This window comes from Macaca fascicularis, chromosome X (assembly GCF_037993035.2).
Source record: "Macaca fascicularis isolate 582-1 chromosome X, T2T-MFA8v1.1".
In the NCBI taxonomy this organism is placed as follows: Eukaryota; Metazoa; Chordata; class Mammalia; order Primates; family Cercopithecidae; genus Macaca; species Macaca fascicularis.
The window spans coordinates 10,833,352-10,858,409 of NC_088395.1; the positions used below are offsets into that span (position 1 = coordinate 10,833,352).

Consider the following 25,058-nt stretch of genomic DNA (forward strand, 5'->3'; position numbering starts at 1 on the left):
CAAAGTGCTGGGATTACAGGCGTGAGCCACCGCGCCCAGCCAATTAATTCAATTTTTAGAGGTCTATGTGAAGAAACCCTCGACTCTCATCAAAACACAAAAAAGCTTGGGACTTACCAATTAGTAATAATATATCCTCTAAAGTTATTACAATGGTTGTGAGAATAATAAACAGAATGATAACCTCTGGCCATCTCTAATTTTACTGGCAATAAATCCCTTTAAGGAAAAGTAGTGTTTATTTCCAAGAGTAAGAGGCAACCCCGGCCTTTGATGTAGACATAGTCCCTCTGAGTACACGTGATGAATCCTGGCAGACTCCATGGAACACAGACCTATAAGGGGGGTGGGGGTCTCCTAGCTATATCTTAGGAACTTACCTTCATTCATTTAGGCCTTAGCAAAGATCACAGTCTATGAAGTTCATGGGCAGTGCTGGCATAGAACCAAGTGAAGGTCTCCAGGCGTAACTAGAGAGTGGTGAAGAGCAAAGTTGAGAAAAACAAGCTATCTCTATTGTCAGATCAAATAATTCTTCTTTTTAAAAACCCTTCCATGGCTTCACATTTCAATTAAAAGAAAATGTAACTTCCTCCTCATGGCCTATGGCATGATCCAGCCCCAACATCACCTCTTACTATTCTGCCCCCAACTCATTCTGTGTGGGCCACACTGGTCTTTCCCTGTTCCTTCTGATCTCAGAACATTTTACCATGGAATTCTCATTGTCTGGACCACTCTTTGCATTGATCTTTACATGGCTGGGTCCTTCTCAACATTCAGGTCTCAGCTAAAATGTCACCCTTCTTAGAGAGGTCTTTGTTGACAACTATATCTGAGAAGGTATCCTGAGCTCTCAATCTGTATCGTGCACACTGATCATCTGGGGATCATGTTACAAGACAGACTTTGACTCGGTGGTTCTGGGATGGGACTTGAAATTCTGCATTTCTAACAATCTCCCGAGGAATACAAACTTTCTGCTCCACAGATCATCTACCCACAGGGGTGGGTAGACCCCCATTCCTCAGTCTTTGTCACACTACCTGTGTCATTTAATTGGTGGCTTTTATCAGGATCTGAAATTATTTATTTATCTGTTTGTGCTGGATTGTTTGTTGTCTGATCTATTCATTTACTAGAATGTAAATTCCCTGAGAGCAAGGAGTCTGCCTAGCACTTTTAAATTCTCAGCACTTCCCACAGTACCTGACACATCATAGGTGCTCCACAAATATTGTTGAATGAGTGATGTTGTTCAAGATTCATTGACTCTGTGATCCCTTCAGTGTCTGCTTCTGACTGCTTCAGTGAGCACTCAATTATACAATGGAAACTACACTGTAATGATAGGGCAGTGCTACTTAAGCGCCAGTCCAGGAACTGCTATGTATTGGCCAATGCTGAATTAAGAATCTTGTACTATAATATAAATCTGCTATGCCACTAAGCACAATTTTATCTGAGATGAGACATTTTTCATAGTAAGACTTTCTGGATGAAACAAGCAATGCTTTGCCTTGCCTTGTGGTGAAAGCTCCTCATCTTATATTAGAATGGTAACAGTGTGTGAACTGGTCCCCACTGGCAGGACACATTTTGAGTTGTGCTGATATAGGGGATATAAAGCCAAATAAGATCTATTTTTTAACTTCAGAAAATCCATACATAGGTAAGAGAATTACACATTCAAATACGTAGTTGCAAATCTTTTATCAAGTGCTGTAATATGGAATTAAGTGAAAGAACTCAGGCATTGTAGAAAAAAACAAAGAATTGGTCTTTATGCTCCCCCTTAGTCACACCTATCCTGACACCTGCTCTCATTATAATCACAAACTCTCACACCGTACCCCTTCCTCCTAATCACACACCACTCATCTGGGCCATACTCCTCCACTTGGGCCCTGAAACACTGAAGTTATAGGACCAGGCTTGGGTCTTCTGAGAAATTGTGAAAGAGAACTGAGAATTGTGGTAGAGAACAGAAAATGATAGGAAAGATAGGTAATTGTGGGAGAAGGGAGAATTGTGGGAAAGAATAAAGTATCATGAGAGAACAGAGAATTGTGAGAGATGATGCGGAATTGGGAGAGAGACTAGGGAGCTGCGAACGAGAACAGAATATTGTGTAATAAGGGAGAAGTGCAAGAATGGAGAATTGTGAGAGAGAGCAAAGAATTGTAGGAGATATTAGGAATTAGGGGAAAGACAAGAAATTATGGGAAAGAACAGAGACTCATAGGTGAGACATGGAATTGTGGGAGAGAATAAAGAATGGGGGAAGACATCAGGAATTGTAAGAAAAACAGAGAATTGTGGGAGTGACACAAAATTGTGGACACACAGGGAATTGTGGGAGAGAAGGGAGAATTATGAAAGAGAAGAGATTATTGTGGGTGAAACATGAAATTGTGTAAGAGCACAGAGTATTGTGGGAGAACAGAATTACAAGGGAGACTAAGGAGTTAGGGGAGAGACTACAGAATTGCAAATGAGGATGGAGTATTTTAAGAGAATGGAGGACTGTGAGTGAAAGTGAGGAATTATCAGAGAGAAGAAAGAATTATGAGAAAGATGTGGAATTATGAGAAAGACAGGAAATTGTAGCATATAACACAGAATTGTGGGAGAGAGCAGAATTGTGGGAGAGACATAATTTGTGGAGAGGACAGGACAAAGAATTGTGGGAGAGACACAGGATTGTGGGAGAGAACAAAAAATTGTGGAAGAGACACAAAATTGTGGGAGAAAAGGGACACTTGTGGGATAGAAAATTGTGAATGAGAATATTGTGAGAAAACAGAATTATGAGAGAATGGGAATTAGGGGAGAGACTGGGGAATTGTGAACAATCATGGAGTATTTTGAGAGAATGGAGAATTGTAAGAGTGGGGAATTCTGTGAAAGAACAAAGAATTGTGGGGGAGATGGGGAATTATAGGAAAGACAGGAAATTGTAGCATAGAATACAGAATTATGGTTGAGATAAGGAATTGTGGGAGAGAACAGAGAATTATGAGAGGAAACCAAAAATTGTGGGAAGAAACATGGAATTATGGGAGACACAGGGAATTGTGGGAGAACAGAAAACTCAGGGAGAGACAGAAAATTGGGGGAGAGAACAGAGAGTTATGGGAGATACAGGAAACCATGGGAGAGAATACGGTGTTGTGGGAGAGAAGGAATAATTATGAGAATGAAGGGAAAATTGTGAGAGAAAGGAAATCATGAAAAAGAATATTGTGAGAGAACAGAATTATGAGAGATAATGGGGAATTACGGGAGAGACTGGGGAATAAGAACAGAGTATTGTGAGTGAACAGAACATTGTGGAAATGAATAATTTTGAGAGAAAAGAATTGTGAGAAACAGAGTCATAGGGAGTGATGGAAAAGACAGAACTGTGGGAGAAACAAAACTGTGGGAAATAGAATTTTGAGAGATACAAGAATTTGAAGGAAAGAATAAAGGATTTCTGAGAAACCCAGCAAATTGTAGGAAAAACAATAGAATTATGGGCAAGACAGGGATTTGTGGGACAGAAAAGTGAATTGTGGGAAACACGGGGAATTGTGGGAGAAACAAGAGAATTGTGAGCAAGACAAGGAATTGTGGGACAGAAAAATGAATTGTGGGAAGGAACAGAATTTTGGAAGTGACTTGGGATTGTGGGAGAAATAAGGAATTGTGGGAGAGACAGAAGATTGTGGAAGGAACTGAGAATTGTGGGAGACAGAATTGTGGGTAACAAAACAGAATTGTGGGAGTGAAAGGGAATTGTGGGAGGGACAAAAGAATTGTGGGCAAAGAGAGAAGTTGAGCTGTGATGTAGTCAATGTAGTTGAAATGGAATCCTTGGGCTATTCTGTAGGCAGTTCTGATGCTGGGATGGCCCTTCTGGGCTATCCTGTAGGGAGTTCTGATGCTGGGATGGCCCTTCTGAGTTGCCCCCCCTGGGGCTAGGGGTCTGGACTTACGTGCCCTTGCAGAGACCCTCATAGGATGCAGACCGTCCCCAAGGAGGGAATGTGATTTTGTGTGAGGAAATTCTCTTAGGCAGAGGACAATTCCTGGAGACTCAGCTGAAAGCTGTGAGCCCCCAACACTTCCTGCACCAGGGGGCATCTGGACATATTTCACAGAGCCACTATAGTTATATAGAAAGATACATGTTTCTTTATTAACACTTTAAGTAACAAGATCAAATTACCTTAATTTCAAAGTAGTGGATGGATGATATTTTGAGACAGGCACAACAACCATATGTGACATAATTTATCTGTGATGTTTATTAGTGCCACATATAGCTAATGGTACTAGGATTTGTTGCCTACATTCCTGACGGTAGAACATGCTACATTTTTGTTGGAGGTAAATGAAAATACAGACATTCAAAATCACACACCCAGTTAAGAAGAACTTAGCAGCCAGAACACTGTCTTGTTCACTTTTGGATCTCCACCACCGAAGTTATGGGCATCTACTAACGTTTCTTGAATCATTGCTACAATTAAAACTGATGGGATAACATTTAAAAAACCAGAAATTTAAAAACTCCAAAGCACTCCCTCTGCCGCATAAAGCATACATAGTAGAGCTCTTCACTCTAGGGAAGTCTCTGGACCAGACAGCCTTACCTGCCACTGCTGGCATTTTGAAAAAGGCTCCCGGCCTGGAGGGGCGGGGCCAGAGAGCGGCCCCCGCAGCAGCTACAGGCCGAGGCGAGGAGGGGACGGAAGCTGCTCTCCGTGATTGACGGAAAATACTACTCTTCAGCCCGCCTCCCGCGTGCCCGGAAGTCCCGCCTTCTGAAAAGGAAGTAGGGGTGCGTGATAACGCCGGCGGTGACCGTGGCCACAGCGGTGACCCAGTGAGAGGAAGGCGGCGGCGGCGGGAAGTCACTGCTGCTGTGGGTTCGGGTTGGCTACTGAAGGCGGTACCGGCCTCTCGGAGCAGCCCGGGGGAGGGCTCAGGTGCAGAAGGGCAGGCTGGCCGCGGCCGGTTTGGTCTGGGGACCGCGGGCTGGAGCAGGTGGGCAAGCGCCGGGACGGTGTGGGGAAGACACTTGGCACCTCCTCGACCTCTGGTGTCACTTCGTTTCTTCGAATTCCTATTCATGTGCCGCACCCTTCCCGGACCCCCAGCCCCTCGCTAAGGCTCTGGGGTCAGGGGTCAAGTCTGGGCTCAGTGGGCCTCCCTTCTTCCTCCACCCGGGTCACCACTCCTAGGAAACCCTCGCCCCACGCCCGCCTCAGGCCTGTACCTCCTGGCTGTGGCGTGGTTTCTCAGCGACTGCCTCACCTCAGTCCCCAAATCCTCACTGCCTTAGATACGTGCCCCCAGAGGTTGGCCTGGGTTTCACAGTATTTCCCTAAGGGGGCGATATATTAAAGCTGTCCCTCGAAGTTAGTACCCTGCCTGGTAGATGCCCATGGGATGACAAAGAGGAGGGAGGAACAAGAGTTGACCAGATTAGAAGAGTCCAGAGACATTAATCTGTCTGTTTGTTTTGGCAGGTGGAAATTTAAAATTGTTTGGAGTCAACACTGTTTCCAGCCATGGGTTTGTCTCCATCTGCTCCTGCTGTTGCAGTTCAGGCCTCAAACACTTCAGCATCCCCACCTTCAGGATGTCCGATGCATGAAGGGAAAATGAAAGGTAATGGGCCGTTTGTCTAGAAAATGAAAACAAAAGATAATTCACGGCCGGGTGCGGTGGTTCACGCCTGTGACAGCCCTTTGGGAGGCCGTGGTGGGTGGATTGCTTGAGCTCAGAAGTTCGAGATCAGCCTGGGCAACATTGCAAAAACCTGCCTCTACAAAAAAATACAAACAGTAGCCAGACGTAGTGGTGGGTGCCCGTAGTACCAGCGACTCGGGAGGTTGAGGTGGGCAGGATCGCCTGGGAGGCCGAGGTTGCAGTGAGCCAAGATTGTGACACTGCACTCCGGCCTGGGTGACAGAGTGAGACTGTCTTAAAAAAATTCTTGAAAGGCTCTAAAGGAAGAGGCAGTGTAGTATGCTGCTGAGGCTGGTAGGCATGGGAGTCAGGCACCCTGGGTCTGGTCCTTATTTTGCGTCTTATTGAGGTTTGTGAGTCTAGACAAGTTAACTCTGTAAGCCGCAGTCTGTCATCTGTAAGATGAGTGTATAATAATATTTCACAAGCCTGTCATGATGATTGAGATAGTACATGAGAACATAGTGAGTACTCTAAACCAGCCCCAACTTCCCAAAGTTTACTTGTGCCTACATCAGTGTTTCTTAACTGGAGGGGGGCAATCGCCCCTTCCCACAGGGGACATTTGCCAATATCTGGAGGCATTTTTGGTTGTCACAAGTGAGAGGAAAGTGAATAGAGGGCAGGAGTGCTCCTAAACATCGTACAATGTACAGAACAGCCCCCCAACAAAGAATCAGCTGGCCCCAAATATCAAGAGGGCCAAGGTTGAGAAACCTTGGTCTGGATCTAGCTGTCTTAATAAATAACCTTTGCTCCCATAGCCATTTCAGTATTCTTATATATAAAAGTAAGCCATCACCTAATGGGCTTGCCGTCCATTCTTTAGATAAGAAAATGAAAATGGAAAAGCTGTCTTTCATTAATTGATGCAGGTCTACTTTAGATTGTTTGTATTAAAGTGTGGCTTGAATCAGTAAGTCGTGAAGGGCGGAAGCAACATGGTGTGCTTACTGAGTACTAATGCTTGTGATGTTATTCATTTCTTCGGTCAGCCAGCCTATTCTGAGAGGTCACTGCCCATTCTGTACCAAGCACTGCTGGGTTTTGTTTGTTTGTTTCTGCACGAGAGAATAACATTATACAAAATGGAGCTTTGCCTGATGGAGCTTACATTCTCATCTTCATAAGCTGTGTGGTCGGTTTTTTCCCTATTTTATAGTCAAGGAAACTAAGACTTGGAGTAACTGATGCTCCAAGTCACATAGTAAGTGGCAAAGCCAGCAAAAGTTCTGTGACCTTGGACAAGGACAGACAGTGTTCTTCTGGGGTTTCTTTGTACAGGAAGAATTGAGACAGATCAGCCAAAGCAGGTGTGCTGCTGTTCTGAGTGTCCTCAGCGAGATCCTAGAACTCTTTCTTTGGTTTTATTTCATTTGCTGTATATCTTTGAGAGCTGCCAGACTTATTACATTAATAAAGAATGTGGGTGTCTATAGGAGATCATAGGGGCTACTGGTTATATGATGTGAAAAATTGAAATGTTATTTTCTTTCTAACACCCAGCTGGAATCTATGACTTGAAAAGGATTGGTGCTTTCAGTGGTAGAGAAGAAAGGCATAGCAAGTCTTCACCCCTAAAGTGGGCAGTGGCATAGGGCACCAGGAAATGAGGGCTTGGGAGGAGAAGTGCAGGGAAGGAAGTGAAAACAAACTCATCTTTTTCATGTGTATTGTTGTAGTTATTGCTGCTGCCTGAGGCCAAGATTCCATTACATGAGCAGCTGTCTTCTGTGTCACAGCTCTCCAAGTGCCTGCTCATTCTCTGAATCAGTTTCCCAGTCTCCCACTAATTGGGATCAGCATCCTGGGTCTTTGGGCATAACCCTTGCTATTGCTCATCTCATTAGGCTCAGACCTTCCCTTGTAATGGGCATCTTGATCCTGTATGGGTTGTAGAATGTTTTCTTTATTGTCTGCCTTTTCCTGTTAAACTCTTGCCGTTGACTGATGGGAATAGGCCCTAGGCCACGTGGTTTTCCTATGCCTTGTTTCAGTCTTGGGACAAAGCAGAGTGGCATTCAGATTTTTTTGCAGTAGCCTTTGTGATGTCTCCTCTGTTCATTTTCTTCTCCCATTCCTTGTACCTGAGATAATGCATCAGTAATGAAAGCCTGGATTGCAACTGTGTCCTGTTTGGGGCTGGACTTCTCTGGAACAAGTGAATGAAAAGTCAAGGAGACCCTGTGAAATGTGGCTGGTCCCCACTTAGGTTCCTCTAACAGCTCCCCAGCTGCTCCTTCAGCCAGGTTACTTAAACCATGGCATGGATAACACGTGCTCTTGCAACTGCCAAGGTTTTTTGGCTTATTTTTGCTGGGGGTGTGATACAATTAGAGAATGGGTACTCATTTTTCTTTCAAAGGAAATGTAAATTTGTAGAACCTTCTCATCTTTAGGATTTTGGAATGTTAGCTAGTTCACTTTTTGGTAGATTTAAATGGAAGAAACCTGACTTTTCCTGTGGTGGTAATCATTGGTCAGAAATTCAGCACTTTAGTGCTTCAATTGAGAGAGCTAGATGTCCTGCCTTCATGGTGACACCATTTTTATACTTGATTATTTCAGAGTGTCCAGTGAGTACAGAGCCATCTGGCCCAAACTGTGAGAAGAAAACATACTCTGTGCCTGCCCACCAGGAACGCGCCTATGAGTACGTGGAGTGTCCCATTAGGGGCACTGCTGCTGAGAATAAGGAGAACCTAGATCCTTCAAATCTGGTAATCCACACTCATGTTTTCTTTCTGGAGCTTTTTATGCAGAGTTGCTTGTACAGACTCCTAAGACAAGTTGCAGATGGCTAGGATGAATTCTTCTGTCCTTTGAAAACAGGGAAGTTAGATATTCCATCTATAGTGAAAATCTAGATGTGTTAGTAAGTGTAGTTTCAGGGAGTGCCTGGGGGAAAAAAAAAAAAAAACACCAGTGATTATGAGCAGCCAGCATAGTTGTACTGGGAATAAGCCAATAAGCCATACCAAATGAATATTTTCTTCTGGGAGAGTTACTAGGTAGGTGGTAGATGGGAAATTCTGTAAGAACCATAGCTAGAGTTAATTAAGGTATCTTTGGTCTAGGGAAACTTTGTAGGCACATTACATGATTGGGGAACTTCTTCAGGTACAATAGGGTGCCAGCCTGCACGAGTCATTAGGGTGGTTCACTGTTGTGTGACTGCCAGCAAATTTAATGCCATTGAGAAGTGAGGGCAAGGTAGATGTGACATCACTACATTTTGTGATGGACAGCATCGGAGATTGTGGTCTAAAGTTTGCAATCATGTTTTAACAGGAGGCTCAGGCATATACTTTAGAGGGCCATGGGATTATCAGGAGTAGAAATTTTAGCAAACCAGGCAGCATGTAAAGAAACTAGAAATATTTAGCCTGGAAAAGAAAGGGCGTGGGAGATACAATAGCAGCGTCCACCTCAGGAATCAACAAACTATGGCCCACTGCCTGTTTTTGAAAATAAAGTTTTGGACAATGCACCAAGATTATCTTGCCCATAGGCCTTCAAATATTTGCACCAGAGGTCTTTGGCAAACTGCTTCTATAAAGGGCCAGGTAGTAAATATGTTTGGTTCTATGGGCCATAGGGTCTCTGTCATACTACTCAGTTCTGCTGCTGCTGCTTTCTCTGTAGCATGAAAGCAGTGACAGACAACATTATCCGAAGCCCCTGGCAGACCACTGGCCTAGATGATCTCTAATAGGTGAGTGGTTCAGAACATGGGCCTTTTGGAATCTTACAGACCTAGACACTTACCCCATAGGATCATGATATGTAGTGAGAATATGAATAGCAGCTAACTTTTCTTTTGGTCCCTTTTTAAAAATTTTTTCATTCAAGGCTAGCCAACTGAAGCAGTGGGAGAGGAGAAGGAACAAAGAAATCTGTAACTGGTTGTGATCAATTAGTTGTAAACTGTACTCAGACCAGCCTCTTTTGGTCACTTCTGTAGCATTTAAGCTAAGCACCCTACATTCTCCCCTTTAATCCTCATAACAACTCTGTGTGGCCAGTATTCTTAGTGTCCCCATTTCAGACTGAAGATACTGAGAGTGAAGGAGTCATTCACCCCACATCACCAGCTAGGAAGTGGCAGAGCCAAAACCTGAATCCTTATCCACCTCAGACCCATGTTCTTAAACACACTGTGTTTAAGTGTGTTTAACATAATGCAGGTAGAACACTCTGCAGTGCCTACCACACATGGCCCTTCCTGCTGTCGGTATTCTAACTGAGGGCCTTGTTGTGATGGAGACTTTTAATTAATGTTTACTAGGAAATCCTTTATACTTCTAACACAGAAAGTTCAAGGCCAGTCATTCCCAACCTTGAGTGATTTTGCCCCTCAGGCAAATATCCTGCTAAACATCCTACAGTACTTAGACCGCCATAACTAAAAATTGTCCAGCTCCAAATGTCAGTAGTGCCACGGATGAGAGACCCTGGCTAAGGCTAAGTGCTAGCATAACAGTATTGGTGACCCACATGTCTGGGAGAAGGGATTCTTCCCACCTTCTGACTTGGCAGTGTTGAGATGCAAAGACTCATCTGTAGTATATTTTGCCTAAGGGATGAAGCATAAGCAGAAACCTAAAAAATCTGAGAATATTTTTTAAAAAAAGCAGTGCTGTACACGTGTGCCATGAGACTTTTCCCCAGAGAGTGAGTAGTCATTTTTGAAAAGCCTGTCATAAAGTTTTTAGAAATGCCTGAAGATCATGGCATTAGTTTCTACTTATTCCTTGGTGACATTACTTCTAAATTTGTTCAAAGGAGAAAGAGGCCAAAAATTTAACCACATTGTTTACCATATTTGAGAACTTAATCAGTGAAGAAGCACAACCTCAGTACTCTGACTCTTCAAAACAATCAAATTATCTGAGAAGTCTGAAATTTTGATGTCACTGATTTAATAAGTAATCTGTGCTTTCTGTGTGATGTATTGCTTTCCAGGAAGTGGTTAATTATATTGCCTTTTACTTTATATCCTATAAAAGAAAATCTGTTTATTTTATTTAGATGCCACCACCCAATCAAACACCAGCTCCAGATCAGCCATTTGTATTATCTACTGTCAGAGAAGAGTCATCCATTCCCAGAGCAGATTCAGAGAAAAAGTGGGTTTACCCTTCCGAGCAGATGTTCTGGAATGCAATGTTAAAGAAAGGGTGAGTGAACATATTATTTAAAATAAAAATTTGGTTGTCAGAATATCCAAGAGTTGTGTGCTGAAGAGATTTTTTACCTTCAAAACAATATAGTACATTTTAATGTATTAATCAGTTTATAATCACCTGGTTTTTCACACCTGTCAGATTGTAAGTGCAAGGCCAGTGTATTACATCAGGGTTCTCAAGAGAAACAGAACCAATAGGATATGTGTAGAGGGGCAGGAGACAAGGAGGGCAGGAAGATATGTATTGTAGGGAATTGACTTACACAATTATGTAAAGCTGAGAAGTCCCAAGATCTGCAGTCAGCAAGCGGGAGACCCAGGAGAGCCAATGGCACACTTCTAGTCTGAAAGTCAGCAGTCTCAAGATGCAAGAAGAACTGATGTTTCAGTTTAAGTCCAAAGGCAGGAAAAGCCCAATGTCCCAACTCAAGCAGTCATGCAGAAGACCTTCCCTCTTACTCATGGAAGGGTCAGCTTTTTTGTCATTCAGGTCTGCAACTGATTGGATGTGACCCACCCATACGGAGTAGGGAGGGCAGTCTGCTTTACTTAGCCTACTGATTAGAATGTTACTCACATTCAAAAACACCCTCACAGACACAGTCAGCATGTTTGACCAAATGTCTGGGCATCCTGTGGCATAGTCAGGTTGACACATTAAAATTAACCATCAATAGGTTTTTTTAAAAAACTGAAAACACTTTTAGATAAAATGTTTAGAAAAAGTTAGGGGATCATTGATCAGTGGTACTATCTGAACAAATGTCACCGTAAAAATAGATGATTCTGTAAGTCTGGTTTACTGTGACTCAGTAAAATGAGACTAAGATGAACCTTTTATATTTGTTTTCAATGCTTCTGTAGTAGCTTTGGATTTATAGTGCTGCTCCATGGTCATGGGTAAATCTTGAAAATGAGCCTTAGATCTGTTAAATTCAGAGAAAGTGAGCATTCTTAGTTCTTTCTCAAAGGGGAATGTTGAATAAATCATCTTATGAAAATATGTGGATTAACTTTATGGCATTATTAGGAACATTTGTCAAATTTTACCATATGTTCTTTCCTAGGTGGAAGTGGAAAGATGAGGATATCAGTCAGAAGGATATGTATAATATCATTAGAATTCACAATCAGAATAACGAGCAGGCTTGGAAGGAGATTTTGAAGTGGGAAGCCCTTCATGCTGCGTAAGTATGTTTGAGATCTTAAAAACAAATCTTTCAAGCATCTTTCTTATTTCATATCAGCTTTCTAGAGTTTTAACATTTTATTCAAATCATTTGTTATTCTAATAAAACATTTTATGTAGCAGGCATGGCTCAGTGACAATTGTTGCATGACAGGCCACCCTTCTTAGTTGAAAAATAGCAACCATTTTATTAGACTTGTGGATTCAGTGGGTCTGGAATACGCCAAGGACAGGGCAAGGATGGCTTGTCTCTGTTCCTTGATATCTGGGGCCTCAGCTGCGAAGACTCAGTGGTCAGGATGGCTTCCGAGCCATGGGCTAGAGTCTTCTGAAGGCCTGCTCGTTTACTCCTCTGGCAAGTGGTACTGGCTTTTGGCCAGAACACCTCCACATGGCCCCTGAATATGGCTGCTTCGGCTTCCTCCTATCATGGTGGCTAGGTTGCAATAGCTAGAGTTCCAGAAAGCATCAGGAGCCTGCCCAGATTCAAGGGGAAGGGACAGAGACCGTGCCTCTCAGCAGAAGGAGCATCACAGCCCTTCAAAAGCAGAGCATGTGGGAAGGGAGATGCTAAAATGCCATCTGCCCCAAGGGAGGTGGGAAAGACATTTTTGTTCCCTCAATAGCATTTATTTAATCCCCATTAGGACTAAACACAAAGAGATGTCTTAACTCAGAGCCCTTTTTCTCAGGGAGAATAGGTAAATGCAGCTGTGTGTGTTAAAGGAGACAGGGCTTCAGTCTGTTGATAGTAGTGGTTGTCACACTGGAGCGTGCATCAGGATCATGGGGAAGGTTTGTTAAAACCTAGCATGCTGGGCCCCACCCCCAGGGTGTCTGACTTAGTCCGTTTCGGGTGGTGCCTAGGCTGGGTGTATCTAGAGCATTGCATATTCTGCTGGTTTGAGCCAGGTTATGTCATAAACAGTGGTTTTAAATTCATCGCACAATGTGATTAATTTCTTGGCCAAAGTCCACTTAATGATTTTTAAGGTGTTTTGTTTGTTTTTAATATTTGCACTCTGAAGTTCATTGGTTGCACTCCCTGGCTGTCACTGACTGAGCCTCAGGCCTGGGGTGGGTTCATGTGAGAGGGGAACAACTGCGACCATGTTGCCCTCAGTAACCTCTGGCCTGAGAGGAGCCACAAGTGTTTACAGTGACCTACTTTGAAAGTGTGTTCTAATTAAGACCACCTGCTAATTACTTGTATGATTATGGAGCAAAGAGAAGAGAGAAAAGGGAATTTCAGTTTGTCAGTTTCAATTCCTTCTCCAGTTATCTTCTGTCAAAATTAAGTAGACCTTTTAAAAACTCATGCTATGGTCTGCAGAAGAAAGTTTTGCCTAGATTGAGTTTACCTTTTTGCCTGTGACCCTCTTGAGAAGAGATGTTAAGGAGTAGTTCCTAAAAGGAGAAGAAAAGTAACTCATAAGTCCTCCAGTAGAAGTCCTTTATACCTTGGAAATTTTTCTCCCTCCCACTTACTTAGACACCTATCTTGTTATCCATGGGAGCAGCTAACAATATAGGTGGCCTCCTGATTTGGCCACCACTCCCTCTGTCTTGGAAACAGCTGTCTGTCTAGCCTGTAGGTGGGCTGTGAACTCCACGAGGACAGGGCTCCGAGGGTCTTGTTGGCACTGCTATACCCAGGTGCCCACAGAGGGCTGGCACCTAGAGAGTCCTCAGCAGGGGTCTGTGGGTAGAGGGAGTGCATTTGCCAGCTAGGACTCTGCTACACCTCATCTTATGTGTAGTTTTTAAGGAGCTGGTCCAATATTAATTACAATCCATTTCTAGGGATTAATCCATCATTTTCTTTTCTTCATAAAGGCTGTTCATTGGTTTGAAATGAAAGAATAGAATTTTCTTGTTTGTCTGAAAAACCCCAGCTGCTATGTGCCAAAGAGAAAGAAGCATGATGCACAATACTTGAGGCTGTTTTGTTTCTTTGTTTTTTTAATGTGCCTTTCCTCCTCCACGAAATGGAAAGGTCATGTGTCCTGACTCCTGCAAAGTGCAGTATAGATATCCAGAAGGAAGGGGAGGCGATGGAACGCACCCAGTCCAGAAGGAAAGAGAAACATTTTTAACAAATAGGCACTTGTTGTTTGGTTGTTTTGGAACTTACCTTTCTCTGTAAATGTTATATTATGTGAAATGTATACAGGAAAAAAAGTATATTACTGAAAAATTAGAACATTATCTTTGTCAAAGAAAATAAAGTATTTTAACAGACTTTTCTTATTTGGGGAATTCTAGAGAGTGTCCTTGTGGTCCATCATTGATCCGGTTCGGAGGGAAAGCAAAAGAGTATTCACCAAGGGCACGAATTCGTTCCTGGATGGGGTGAGTGTCAGCGTAGAAGTGTTGTTTCACCATCTTCAGATCCAGGTCAACTTTCTCTTCACACCAAAACCAGTCTAAGAATTGCAGTGCCATCTTGCAAAACCTAATCCATATTCAGCTGTAGATTTCTTTCTCTCCCTGAGGTTTGTCCATTAATGGGCAGATTTATTAGGGTGTAGAAGATTGCTTTCTATTTATCATAGGGTTGAATGGAGTTATCGTCCATGTTTTGGATCTGCCCTCTTACTCTTCCCATGATCTATGTCTTTGGGTTTATGCACTTAGCCATCCTCCCTTTCTTTTCTAGCATACTTGAGATTCTTTGCTCACACCTGCATTTCTGCAGTATCTCAGCTGACCTCCCTGGCTTAGGTCTCTTCCCTACTGACCTTAATTCCTTTGTAGGCAGATGAGCTGCCATGTGATCTGGACTTACCACAGTTCTTCAGTGCCATCTTCCCTTAGTACTGTTCACTATGTGATGCTTTGAGTCTGACTTCCCCAGTTAGGTGTTTGGGAGCAGGTGTTTGCATGTGCTTCTTGAGCTTTCACATAGCTTAAACTGGGACTAAATGCAGTGCAAGCATTTTAACACTCAGTGGCATGTTTTTATTCCAGGTATGAGTTGCCTTTTGATAGGCATGATTGGATCATAAACCGTTGCGGGACAGAAGTTAGATATGTGATTGATTATTATGATGGTGGTGAAGTCAACAAGGACTACCAGTTCACCATCCTGGACGTCCGTCCTGCCTTAGATTCGCTTTCGGCAGTATGGGACAGAATGAAAGTCGCTTGGTGGCGTTGGACCTCGTAAAGCACTGTTTGAGATGGAAAAATATAAACTATTTTTTTTCTGAGAGATACATTAAACTATTTTCCCCAAATTGAATTGCACTCATGATGTAATGGGAACTTCAAGTGGGTAATCACACTTTTTCCTTCACTTAGTGAAGGATACTATGCACTGTTCACTTTTGAGTTGCATTGTACCGTGCAGTTTATAGCAGATCATTTTGTTTTCTTCCTACTTAGCTTAAGTGGGAAGCAGTCCCTCAGTTTTTCCTTTACCCGCAGTATTGCCTGTGTATTTCATCTCGAAAAGCCTGAACAACCTCTGAAAAAGAGCTCTTAAAAAGTGATGAAAGTTGCTTTTTTTCTTACTGTTTTCTCAGGAATACTCGAGAGATGTGAAGCCTGAGAGTCCGTGGTGGTGCTCAAGAGCTTTCATCTGGCCAAATATTTTAACTAAAACTGTTCATTATAAATAAGAGGTGATTATACCTTTTTTTAAAAAAAGTTACCATTATTTCTAAAGCCCCATGGTATGATTGTGACCTTTAACAAAATGCAAAGTTGTACGCTGTAAAGGTACTCAGCTAAATTCTCTTCAAATCTGATTTATATGAATTTCTTAGACTGAATAGAGTACTTTCAACTATACCTTCCTTTGGAACATACCTTTTAAAAAATGTTCCCTTTAAATCCTGTTATTCTAATATGTAACTCTGCTCCCAACAAACAGGTCTCCTCATTGTTCCTGGTATTTGACAACTTATCCCAACTTCGAATCTCATTGCTTCCTTTGCTGGCAGCCTCCACCTTTCCCCGAATCAGTTGGCCTAATCCAAACCTTGAAAGCCTGGCTTAAGTCCTACTATCAGTGATGGTCCCCTCTAAAACATGATTTTATATTTGGCTGAGTGTTAAAATTCACAAGATGAGCCTTTTTTTCCCAGATGGAGAATGCTTCAACTCAGTCTAGATTTTGTTTGTTTTAAGGAAGCTCTAAGTTTGCCATTGAAACTTTTTGTACCAGTAATCCATAAACTGGTTGTTCTAATTATAGCAGTATGTTACAAATGACTGCTGGTTTTTGTTTTTTTTTTAACTGCCTATACTATTAAATCCTTTAATTTATCCTGAATGCTGTAGTGTTAAATTAGTGGATGAAATTGGCAGTCTGTGGGTGATTAATTTGGTATGGATTTGTCAGTTTTGTGTGGAGTTTAAGAAATACAACAGCCATAAACTCTGCATTTCAAAATACTTGTATATTTGAAAATAAAGCTGATTAGTTCACAGGTTTTGAAAATTTTTTGGAGTAATTTTACACTTAACGATTGTTTGTTCAGACATATCTTTATAAAACCAATGCTTTATAATAGAGTGATTTATAATCCAGCACACACGTTTATTGCAGCACTGTTCACAATAGCAAAGACTTGGAACCAACCCAAATGCCCATCAATGATAGGCTGGATAAAGAAAATGCGGCACATATACACCATAGAATACTATGCAGCCATAAAAAGGATGAGTTCATGTCGTTTGCAGGGACATGGATGAAGCTGGAAACCATCATTCTCAGCAAACTAACACAAGAACAGATAACCAAACACCGCATGTTCTCACTCATAAGTGAGGGTTGAACAATGAGAATACATGGACACAGGGAGGGGAACATCATACATTGGGGCCTGTCAGGGGCTGGGGGGCGGTGCTAGGGGAGGGATAGCATGAGGAGAAATACCTAATATAGATGATGGATTGATGGCTGCAGCAAACCACCATGGCACATGTATACCTATGTAATAAAACTGCACATTCTGCATATGTACCCCAGAACTTAAAGTATAATAATAATAAAGCAATGCTGCAGTCTCCGTACTCCAAGCGGCCACTTTTTCATCTGCTAATCACTTTTTTTTTTTGAGATGGAGTCTCGCTCTGTCGCCCGGACTAAAGATCAGTGGCACAATCTCAGCTCACTGCAAGCTCCACCTCCCGAGTTCAAGCGATTCTCCTGCCTCAGCTTCCTGAGTAGCCGGGATTACAGGTGCACGCCACCACGCCTGGCTAATTTTTGTATTTTTAGTAGAGACGGAGCTTCACCATGTTGGTCAGGCTGGTCTTGAATGCCTGACCTCGTGATCCACACACCTTGGCCTCCCAAAGTGCTGGGATTACAGGCGTGAGCCACCACACCCGGCCCTAATCACATATTTTTAAACTGTAGAGGAAAATAATTACTGTTGGCATTTTTGGGGGGGTCTTAAGTGCTATTGAATGAGTGTGGGATAAGGCATTCTTATGAAAAACAAAACACTGTAACTGGAAACAAAAAAATTATGCCAAAGGCAGGATTCACCTGTTTTATAGGACTATGGTATTATTTAAGATAAACAAGCTTTAAACTCAAGCAAACTTGATGACAAGATCAACAGTTTTATACATCATTTTATCACTTCCAGAAAAAAACCATGGCTTCCTGGATTGTCAGAGCTGTTTTGTGTCTAGATTATGCTTGATTGGGTCCAGGGGTCAATACTGATAGGAATTTTCGTGTACAGCTTGAAACTCATTTAGGATATTCTCTGGAGTTTTAAACTAAGTCTTGTGTCTGTGTAAATAGCACTATTCAGAATCAGAACAAATTACTGAACATCAGGCTAAGTATTGGCAGACAAGCTGGGGCTACAAATGGATTGCATATTAACATTTAGTATTCCTATGAGTTCACTGGCTAACAAAATGTTTATGTCCCGTTTGTGCATCATATAAGGAATACAAAATTGCAAAAGGTATAACCCTGATATGGTTTGGCTGTGTCCCCACCCAGATCTCATCTTGAATTGTAATAATCCCCACGTGTCAAGGGCAGGGCAAGGTGGAGATAATTGAATCATGGGAGCAGTTTCCCGTATGCTGTTCTCCTGGTAGTGAATAAGGCTCAGGAGATCTGATGGTTCTTTAAATGGGAGTTCCCCTGCACAGGTTCTTTTGCCTGCTGCCACGTGAGACATCCCTTTGCTCTTCCTTCGCCTGCCGCCATGATTGTGAGGCCTCCCCAGCCATGTGGAACGGTGAGTCCATTAAGCCTCTTTCCTTTATAAATTACCCAGTCTTGGTCATGTCCTTATTAGCAGCATGAGAACAGACTAATACCCCTACTTGTAGGGAACTCACAATCTTATGGACAGTCTATAAATGAAATGGTGGTAAATGCTAGAACTCCAATTTAAGGAACACATTGTCGGAATACCCAGCGTGCGAGTTCACGTAAGTATTTTTGAATATATAGAGATGGTTATCAATTTCTTTACTGAGTCATCATTATGGTGTATCTTCTCCCAGAGATTGCTTCCTAGGGAAAGTGAAGCAATGCACATTTCCTGTCTCAGCTTTGCAGTGACTGTCAGAATTGTATGACCCGTCATTTATGTCACCATAGGCTTGAGGCTGTGTGTGTGATGATTACAAATGTGTGTCCTGGAGGCAGAGTCCTTGCTCTGCCCTTTAGTTGCTGTGTGCTCTTAATGTCTCTGGGCCTTAGCTTTCTCGGCTATGAAACGAGAGTAATAGAACCGACCTACCAGAGTTGTTTTGCAGGTACTTTGAGGTGATGCCTAAAACCACTGACAACAGAGCCTGTGGGTGGAAATGTTCAGCAAATATTAGCTATCACCCCATGATCAATAACGGCAAGGAGAGAAATCAAAGTGCTGAGATGTAATCTACGTCTCTCATCCTCTGGCCTTATTCCCCTCCCCCCCTCCCCCGCCACCAGGAGAATCAGTTTAGAGGGGTAACAGCAGGCTCTAATCCTCATTTTGATCAATTTTAAGGATTACCAGGTGTTTGGGTGCTTGCTGTAAGAAAGCTCATGTTATTTAAAATCATCAAATGGAAAAAGAACAGGCTACAGCCTTTGATCTTTCAAAAAATATCAGGGTAACAAATTAGGTACTTGATATGCAAGTCCCACTTGACAAAAATAAATATTATATTAAGACAGAGGCCCAGGCTGGAGTGCACTGGCATGATCTTGGCTCAATGCAATCTCTACTTCCTGGGTTCAAGCGATTCTCATGCCTCAGCCTCCTGAGAAGCTGGGATTACAGGTGCCTACCACCACACCCGGCTAATTGTTTTGTATTTTTAGTAGAGATGGGGTTTCACCATGTTGTTCAGGCTGGTCTTGAACTTCTGACCTCAAGTGATCTGCCCATCTCGGCCTCCCAAAGTTACTTGTGCTTCTTAATCTAAAATATAGCTCATTGTAATGTCCTTTGGATCACAAGGTTATCCCCCTCCATGAAAATATATTACATATCCAGATTCAAAACTTATTACAAGGTTATGTTTAGTGCAAAGACAAAGGTATCAAAAATTATTTCAAAAGCCATGTATATTCCTTGTAACTTAAGGTAACATTTTAAAAATGATATAATTTTTGGGGTATACAGTATATTAAAATGAAGCATATGAATTATGCCTTGCTACACTCATGACAAATAATGTCACATGTTTTCATTTATAAGTGGGAGCTAAATGATAACACACAGGGGAACAGCACACACTGGGGTCTATTGGAGGGTGGAGGGTGGGAGGAGGGGGAGGCTTAGGAAAAACAGCTAATGGGTACTAGGCTTCATACCTGGGTGACAAAATAATCTGTACAACAAAGCCCCATGACACAAGTTTACCTATGTAACAAGTGTGCACATGTGCCCCTGAACTTAAAAGAAAAACATTTACTGCTGCAGTAGAGATTGTCACTGTACCTTCAGTAAAATTTCATGCAATAGGTATAAGTGGTAAAGTGTCTGTTTCATGCTTGTGCGCTCTCTAGTTTGGAAGAAAAAGCTGACAACACTTTCTGCAAATGATTCAACCTGAGGTTTACATATCACATGGCAGATATTCTAATGTTTTTGTGGAATCATACCAGATGCTGGAGCAAACATTATAGTTCCTAAGACTGGTTTAGGAAAATGAGGCATGTACATGTGCGTGCTATCTTGTATTTATAATTAGCTTTTAGTTGATGCTTTTACATACCCAAGGTCATATGTGATAGGGGCACAGAAATAATACATCTTGAGTGGTGTAACAGGAATTGTGAGACAAGGCTTCATGATCATAGTCGAGTGAAGTCCTAAAGAACAATGAAAAATTACTATTTTGGAAGTTACTATTTTGGAACTCTGTGCAGAATCATCATTTAAACACTTTGCTATTCCTTGTACATTTGTGATAACAATGTGACTAATTCCCATGCCCCTTCAATGGTTTGCTATAGAATATTATCAGGATGCTTTTGGCTTCCAGTAACTGAATCCCTGCTTGAACTCACAGCCAGAAGTGAAGAGGTTGGGTGTACACTTGGTTGATCCTGCTTCTCTTGACTCCCTTTCCTTCCATGTTCAATTTTAACTTCATCCATGTAGGGCTGATTCCATCAATGCTTCCTAGTTGCTTTGAGATCCTTGTTTATGGTCAGTAGATATGAGGTGGGGTGGGACCCAGCCATCTACCACAACCATGGGAAATAAGGTTTCTCTTCAATCTAATTGGGCCAATTCAGCACTGGGCTTGTGTCCTACCACCCCTCCCATTTTAGTTATGTTCCTGTGGGTGCTTCATGCTTAGATTAGCTCAGGCAAATCATCAGGAGGACATGTAGTGACCACAAGAGGATTCCTTCACTGCTGATTTAAAATGTCATTCTTAGTCATCATTTCATTAAGGTCTTTTTCCTTCATTTGAACTTTTAAAAAATTTTTTTTCTGAGACAGGGCCTCACTGTAGTGCCCACTCTGGGGTGCAGTGGTGCAATCTTGACTCACTGTAGCCTCCACCTCCCAGGTTCAAGTAATTCTCCCATCTCAGCCTCCTTACTAGCTGGGACCACAGGCACATGCCACCACACCCAGCTAATTTTTGTATTTTTTGTAGAGACAGCGTTTCACCATGTTGCCAAGGCTGGTCTTGAACTCCTGAACTCAAGTGATCTGCCTGCCTCAGCTTCCCAAAGTGCTGAGATTATAGGCTTAGGCCACCAAGTCCAGCCTGAGCCCTTTCCTTAGGCCAGGGTTTTAAATCTGGAGGTGGCGGCTAACGTAACGGCATAAAACAAGATTTGAGAGCTTTGTTTCTACACTGATTCCCTGCATTAAGCTGGGAGATTTGGGACAAGCCACCTTAAGTCTGTAAGTCTCAATTTCCTGAAATTATCTTAAAGACTCCTTCCATACCAAAATGTTTATGTGTTTCATGTGGCCTCGTATTAGGATGGACTGAATTGTGTCATGTTTCAGGTTGAGAATCTTTAAGTTAAGGGAAAACAATGTGGTATGAAACCGTATTTCAAACTTATTTTTACATAAACGACATCAGTAGACACACTCTTAAAAGACCTACACTTAAGCGAATTCCAAGTTAACCATTGCTTTCCTTTCCTTCTATAAAATGTGTTGGCTTGGAGACAATTCAAACATTCACCAGTTAGTAAATGGATAAACACATTTTGGTATATCCATGCAATGGAATATTATTCACCCATAAAAATAAATGAAGTACTGATAAATGCTACAATATGGATGAACCCTAAAAGCATTGTGCTCAAAGAGGCCAGAAACAAAAGGCCACCTTTCATATGATTCAATTTATCTGAAACCCTCAGAATAGGCAAATTTATAGGGGCAGAAAGCAGTTTTGTGGTTGTCAGGGCTGATGGAGGAGGAATGGGGAGTGACTGCTAATGGACGTGGGAGTTTCTTTTGGGGGTGATAAAAAAAATGCTCTAAAATTGATGGTTGTACAACTCTGTGACTGTACTAGAAACCATTGAACTGTATACTTTAAATGAGTGAATTGTGTGGTTTGTAATTATAGCTGTTTTTAAAAATGAAAAAGGAAGAAAAACGTGCTGGTTGATCCCTACAGCTAGCAGGTCCCCACTCTGCTCTTCCTAGTTGAGCAGTCAGCTTAGCATGAGCCAGTAACGTAATTATTTTAATTAACCAAAACAACAGACAATGCAATGTAAATGCATAAGCCAAGTATATAAAGACTAATGAATGATGAGGAAGGGTTTAAAGGAGAATCCCAAAAAATGTTGCTTTGAAACTGGAAGGGTTTTGGAAAATATAAAAATCAGAATAATTCTTCGCTCACTGCTTTGCAGTTGTTTCTTAAATTTGCTGTTAAAAAAAGCAAACAAACAAACAAAATCCCTGGAACTGGAAGAGATGATGCACGGTGGATGTGGTTCATCCACCGTGCATCAGTAAGAAGGATGAAGTGGCACTGCTGATGTACCGCACCCAGAGATACAAAAGGCCTTGGCTCTATGTTGAAAGATTAGCAAATGATGTACATTTATGCTTTCAGGTAAAATGTAACATGTGATCATTTTATGATTTCTAGTTTCAGCTGGATTTTTTTTTTTTAAGTATGATTTGACATTGTTCAGGCTAAGCATTGCCTTAGAACAGCATTTTGGATCTTGCTGCCTTTCTCCTTCTACCTCTCTCCCTTTTGTCCTTTCCCCAGCAAAATGCTTTTCAAGCTTTTGTGTACTGTGTATCAGAATCCCCTAGAGGGCTTGTTAAAACGCAGATGGCTGGGCCCCCACCCAGAATTCCTGATCCTGTAGGCCTGGGGCAGGCTGAGAATTCTCACTGCTAACGAGCTCCCAGGAGATGCTGATGCTGCTGGGCCAGGGGTACCGATTTGAGTTTCACTTTCCTCTGGCATCTTTTGAATCCTTTGAGCTTCCACCCACCCCCATCTTTGTGATGCATTTCCAGTTGCCTCATAGTCACATAGCCATAGGTCAAAGTTCCCGTGCAGAAGATGCGAAAGCAAATCTTAAGTGTAAATACCACTTCCCCAATTTTGCTTATTTTCCATTTCTTCTTTAAAGCTTCTGCTCCCCTCACTTCTGAATGTTGCCTGATTACATCTTTGTTTTGCTTTAATAAAGAAAAGCTTTCCTGTGAAAGTTCATTTCTTCACATGACTTCTGTAGGTGATGATAGTGGGGGCAGGAAGATAATGGGGTGAAGACAATAGCCTCCCAGACTGGGTAACAGAAGGTCCCACTTATAGTGTGTGCTGCTTCTATGATAATTGTGGTCTCAAAAGGAAAACACTTTCTTGGTAGCACTCACTGGAGCAGGAGAGATGCTCTGGGTGATTCCTGCTACTTGACCTTTGCTCAACACATTAGTTTGCTGTGGCTGCCATAACAAAGTGCCATATATGTAGTGGCATAAGCAACAGAAATTTATTCTCTCACAGTTCTTGAGGACAGAAGTCCAAGATCAAGGTGTCAGCAGGGCCATGTTCCCTCTGAAGACTCTAGGGAAGGATCTGTTCCAGGCCTGTTTCCCAGCTTCTGGGAGTTCTTTCGAATGGGGCAGCATAACTCCAATCTTTATATGATGTTTTCCGTTTGTGTGTGTGTGTGTGTGTGTGTGTGTGTGTGTGTGTGTGTGTCTGTGCCCCAACATCCCCTTGATTTTTAGGACACCAGCCATATTGGATTAGGGCCCACCGTAATGACCTCATCTTAACTTGATCATCTGCAAAGACTCAATTTCCAAACAAGATCACATTCACAAGTACTGGGGGCTAGGACTTCCACATCTTTGCGGGGAACACAATTCAACCCTTAACACTCACATTTTCAGAATGACTGTGAAGAAATTCATCCAGGGTCAGGCCAGCTCATTTATCTGGTGCCTGTCACTGCTGAATTGCTCCACTTGTGCTCACTCGCACACTTTGCTGGGCCATGACATTGCAAACCAGTGTGGTTTGGCCCCTGTATTGGCAAAAGGGTGAACCCAGAAGGCTTCACCCTTTTGCAAAGCTCAGTGTGCTCCTGGCCCTTCCACAGACTGCATAACCAGCTCATGCATGCCTCTGATGGAAGTCTCTTGGTAAGAGAAGAGGGGCAGGGCAAGACAATCGTCTGATCCCCTGCAAAGCATCAGGAATGAAAAAGAGCCAGGTGGCTCATCTGTCCCAGTGTTCCTTTCATGATTGACTTTCCCAAGCAGATCCTGGGCCCAGACCCTTGGTGTCTGACCAAGTAAAGTGATTTGACTAGAAGAAGGCACTGAACACTGACCCTCTATGTTTCTTTCCTGCAGGAAAAAGACTGTTTCTAATCCCTTGTCTAATTCATTTACCTTCTAAGGAAATGAAGTCATCTCCTCTGTGCAGAAACAAGAAACAGCTTTGGCCTTCCCCTACTGGACATTTGAGGGTTCTGTTCTCCTTTTCATTCATTGGCTAGCATTACATTTGATCTTGGAACTAAGCGAATGGCTTAGTCTGTTAGGGCTGGTATAACAAAACACCATAAACTGGATGGCTCATAAGCAACAGAAATGTGTTTCTCACATTTCTGGAGGCTGGAAGTCCAAGGTCAAAGCACTGACAGATTTGGTGCCTGATGAGGGCTTCCTAGTTCATAGACGGCACCTTTTCACTGAGTCCTCACATGGCAGAAGGGGCGAAGGAACTGGAGCCTCTTTTAAAGAGCATTAATCCCATTCACGAGGGCTCTACTCTCATGACCTCTTCACCTCTCAGAGTTCCCACGTCCTAATACCATCACCCTGGGGGTTAGGTTTCAATATATGGATTTTGAGGGGACACCAACATTCAGACTCTAGCAGTAAGAGAAGCACACACTAAAAGATAATGCCAGAGAAACAGTGACTCAGAGATAAAAATACAAAAAAATATGATGGCAGAAATAGAAACACAGGAAGAAGAAAAGTATGG

The 25,058-nt window shown here is 42.4% G+C and overlaps 1 protein-coding gene and 1 long non-coding RNA gene across 6 annotated transcripts in view; one reads left to right on the plus strand and one right to left on the minus strand.

The window, feature by feature from the left end:
• The window catches only part of LOC141409463 (uncharacterized), a 70,057-nt gene extending 65,247 nt beyond the window's left edge, over positions 1 to 4,810 (minus strand). Inside the window, exons 1-2 of the long non-coding RNA XR_012430354.1 lie at positions 4,409 to 4,810; positions 381 to 470 (exon numbers count right to left, since the gene is read on the minus strand). This is a non-coding gene — a long non-coding RNA (uncharacterized lncRNA). The remainder of the gene's footprint in view (positions 1 to 380; positions 471 to 4,408) is intronic.
• Positions 4,811 to 4,864: 54 nt separating this feature from the next.
• On the plus strand, positions 4,865 to 16,566 carry HCCS (holocytochrome c synthase). 5 transcript variants are annotated; one of them, XM_005592946.5, is made up of 7 exons: positions 4,865 to 5,034; positions 5,520 to 5,661; positions 8,311 to 8,462; positions 10,774 to 10,922; positions 11,998 to 12,117; positions 14,385 to 14,471; positions 15,090 to 16,566. In XM_005592946.5, exons 2-7 carry the CDS (start codon positions 5,562 to 5,564, stop codon positions 15,286 to 15,288), a joined length of 807 nt encoding a protein of 268 aa, XP_005593003.1. In that variant the 5' UTR covers positions 4,865 to 5,034; positions 5,520 to 5,561; the 3' UTR covers positions 15,289 to 16,566. The 5 variants fall into 5 exon arrangements, with proteins under 5 accessions (XP_005593003.1, XP_073886228.1, XP_005593002.1 ...); XM_074030127.1 differs by having other exon boundaries at positions 15,647 to 16,566; XM_005592945.5 differs by having other exon boundaries at positions 4,865 to 4,976.
• The last annotated feature ends 8,492 nt before the right edge of the window (positions 16,567 to 25,058 follow it).